At 36.4% G+C, this 3,968-nt stretch overlaps 1 protein-coding gene across 1 annotated transcript in view; it reads right to left on the reverse strand.

Moving 5' to 3' along the window:
- The window catches only part of ANKRD42 (ankyrin repeat domain 42), a 54,387-nt gene that overhangs the window by 28,985 nt on the left and 21,434 nt on the right, over nucleotides 1–3,968 (reverse strand). Inside the window, exon 7 of the mRNA XM_023511944.1 lies at nucleotides 2,654–2,854. Coding sequence (XP_023367712.1) covers nucleotides 2,654–2,854 — 201 coding nt within the window. The remainder of the gene's footprint in view (nucleotides 1–2,653; nucleotides 2,855–3,968) is intronic.

Below are 3,968 nucleotides of genomic sequence, written 5' to 3' on the forward strand. Positions count from 1 at the left end.
GTTCCAGTGCATACACAGGTATAGACATGTAAAAATTCATCAAATTGTATATTTTAACTTTTAGGTTTTTTTGAGACAAAGTCTCACTTTGTCACCCTGGGTAGAGAGCCATGGCAACATCATAGCTCACAGCAACCTCACTCTTGGGATCAAGAGTGCTTCAGCCTTGCTTCAGCCTCCTGAGTAGCTGGGACTATAGGAACCTACTACCATGGCTGGCTAGTTTTTTCCTTTTTTTTTTTTTTTTTTTAGTAGAGACAAGGTCTCACGTTTGCTCAGGCTGGTCTCAAACTCCTAAACTCAAGCAATCCACCTACCTTGGCCTCCCAGAATGCTAGGATTACAAGAGTGAGCCACCACACCCAGCCTGATATAGTTTATTATAAGTAAATTATACTCCAATAAAGATGATTTTTTAAAGGTACCATAATAAAAGTGAAAAAAAACAAGCCAAATATTAGAGAAAATATTTATATCAGATAAAATCAGTAAATGCTTGAAATCAAGAATATATAAGGACCTGTAATTAATAGAAAACTAGAATAGTTATTAACTTTATGAAAAGATGTTCAACCTCATTAGTAATCAAGAAAATGCAGAGGGATTTCACCTAACAAATGCAATCAGTATAACCTGGTTCTCTGTACCCTCAATGAATCCCCAACAATAAAAAATTTTTTTAAAAAATCACAGAGGGGAAAAAAATGCAAATTGAAACACAAATTAAACCTTTTCACATTCAACAGATTGGTAAAAGTTTTAGAGTCTAACAAAATTGAATATTGCATTTCTCTAAATCCTTACCCAACACTGCTGAGGGGAGTTATCACATTCTACAACCACTTTGATGAAGAATGCAGCAATACCTTTATATCAAAGATGGGCATTTCATACCAAGCAAAACCTAAAGTAGTTCTCCAACTATTTACCAAGGCACTTAGAAATAAAGCTGAGACCTTAACTCTGAGATGACAAGCAGAACCTTAAGAAGCCTCATCCACTGATTGCAGCCATTCAAATATTACCACTTTCTATATGGGCTATAGGTGAAAAGTGTAGGGAAGCCCTTTCTTATGTGCACATGAGGAGACATGTCCAAGAGTATCCATTACCACACTGTAATAGTGAAAAATTATAAGGAACCTAAATGTCAGATGAAGAATAGATAAATAATGGTTTTCACAGGATGAAATAAAATAATAAAGTAGGACACATTTGTTAACCTAATAATAAAAAAATCATAATGTTTTGTGAAAAAATCACATTAGTACTTTTTTATGCCGTTTATATAAAATTTTAAAAGAAGTTTCAAAGACTACTAGTTGTCTACCAAAATCTCCTTTGTTCAACAGTAAGAGTTGCAGGTGGGATGAGACTGCCCAGCTATGTTATGGATTTGTAGCTATTTACGGCCATGTGAGTAAACTCTTTTCAACAGAGTGTTAGCAAAAGTTCTAAGTGCAACATCCACTTTGGAAATCTCTTGTCCTAGGCTTACAATACCTTTGTTCCCTCCTCCCCAGGAGGGAAGCTAGTTAGATTAGCAACAACTAGAGAGAGTTTAGAAGACAGTAGGTCCCTGAATGACCACACAGAAGAGATTCACTCTCTAACCCAACCTGTATTATACAAGAAATAAATAAACATCTATATCAATTTAAGCCAACGAATTTTAGGATTTCTTTGTTATAGCCATTTAGCCTCTTAACCTAACAAATATACAAAACTATACCACATATTTTATGATTATTTTTATATTATAAAACTAAAATAGAAAATCATAGAACAATAAATCCAAAATAATCGTTTACCCTGGAGGAAGAAGAAAAGGTAATGGCATTAGTAAGAGAGAGTCAAAGGACTTCAACTATATAGTACTATTTTTTTGAGACAGAGTCTCACTCTGTCACCCTGGGAAGAGTGCCATGGTGTCATCATAGCTCACAGCAACCTCAAACTCTTGGGTTCAAGCAGTCCCTTTGCCTTAGCCTCTGGTGTAGCTGTGACTCTAAGTGCCTGCCACTACACACAGCTAATTTTTGTATTTTTAGTAAAGATGGAGTCTTCCTCTTGCTCAATCTGGTCTCAAACTCCTAAGCTCAGGAGATCTACCCATGTTGGCTTCCTAGGGCATGAGACACCATGACAGTCCAATATTTTATCGATAATCAGCACCATTTATATCACTAAAGAAGCCTTTCATCAGGCAGCACCTGTGGCTCAGTGGATAGGATGCCAGCCCCATACACCAAGGGTGGCGGGTTCAAACCCAGCCCCACCCAAACTGCAACAAAAAATAGCCAGGCATTGTGGCAGGTGCCTATGTTCCCAGCTACTTGGGAGGCTTAGGCAGGAGAATTGCCCAGGCCCAGGAGTTGGAGATTGCTGTGAGCTGTGACACCATGGCACTCTACCAAGGGGGATAGAGTGAGACTCTGTCTCTATAAAAAAAAAAGAAGACTTTCATGATACAAATAGTGCTCATTATGTTAATCTCTACATATTTTTATTTAAAATAATTCATAATAAAGAATCTAGATGAATGTACGAACAATGATATGTAATAAATTTTAAAATAACATTTACCTTATAACTTTTTAATATTATCATATCATATTATTATATGCTAAAACATATCAGCTTTATTACTTACTTTCCTGATCTTCTGCATCATTTCCTTCATACTCAACTCCCTGGATAAACTGTAATATGTTCTGCTTAAAGAACCTCTGGGCCAAGTCCAGTACATTTTCTCCATTATCATTGAAGGCTTTTAAAGCTTGTGTTGCACTGTTCATTCTACTGAATAGAAATTTAAAACAGTGAAGGTGGCCTTCCATGGCTGATAAATGAACTATAGATAAGAGAGGAAAAAAAGGTTAATTGTCAAAACCAAAATTAAAATAACTTGAAAAAAGAATTAACATATTAGCTCTAATCATCATAAGGAAATGACTCTTCCTACAGTTGATCTTAGCCAAAAGGCCGAGAACCTGGAAATGACTCTTCCTGACCCGTATAATAGGGACTTTCCCTGAGCAAGGAGAAAAGACCTTTTTCCATCCTCTATCTCTTTACCCAGTAAGTCTTCTAGTCATGCCAAAGGAATAGACTAAATGGTTAAATGGTACATTTACTGTGAGTATAGAAAGCCCAGATGAGAATCACCAAATAGCAGGCCCCCAAATATTATCTTAAAAGTGAAATCTGAATTATCTACTCTGGATTACATGAGAAAATGCTCATTATGTAAAAAAATAAAATAAAATTTAATATTGGGGAGAAAAGCATTAAGAACCAAACCAAAATAGTCACTATGAAAATATGAATGCTATTATTTTTATCATTATGATTTGTCACTTTTCTATAATAATATATTACTTTTATTATAAACAAGAATATAAACTTGGCCAGTAATAGCCGAGTTAAGATGCTAATCAAAGACACCGTTCTCTTCAAAGGAGCTTCAAAGAAAATGAAATACCTAAGAATATACCTAACGAAAGAGGTGAAGGACCTCAACAAAGAGAATTATGAAACCCTAAAAAAAGAAACAGCAAAAGACATTAACAAATGTAAGGACATACCATGCTCTTGACTGTGAAGAATCAACATCATTAAAATGTCTATACTACCCAAAGCAATCTACAGATTCAATGCAACCCCCATTAAAATACAAACATCATCCTTTGAAGAACCTGACAAAATACTCCTTTGTTTTGTATGGAACCAGAAAAAAACCTGTATAGCCGAGGACACTCTTAGCAATAAAAACAAAGCCAGAGGCTCAGCACCTGTGGCTCAAGCGGCTAAGGTGCCAGACACATACACCTAAGCTGGCAGGTTCAAATCCAGCCTGGGCCCCCCAAACAACAATGATGGCTGCAACCAAAAAACAGCCAGGTGTTGTGGCAGGCACCTGTAGTCCCAGCCACTTGGGAGGTGGAGGCAGGAGAATTGCTTGAGCC

The sequence above is a fragment of the Otolemur garnettii genome, unplaced genomic scaffold, assembly GCF_000181295.1.
Source record: "Otolemur garnettii isolate 467f Iridium unplaced genomic scaffold, OtoGar3 scaffold00001, whole genome shotgun sequence".
Taxonomy (NCBI): domain Eukaryota; kingdom Metazoa; phylum Chordata; class Mammalia; order Primates; family Galagidae; genus Otolemur; species Otolemur garnettii.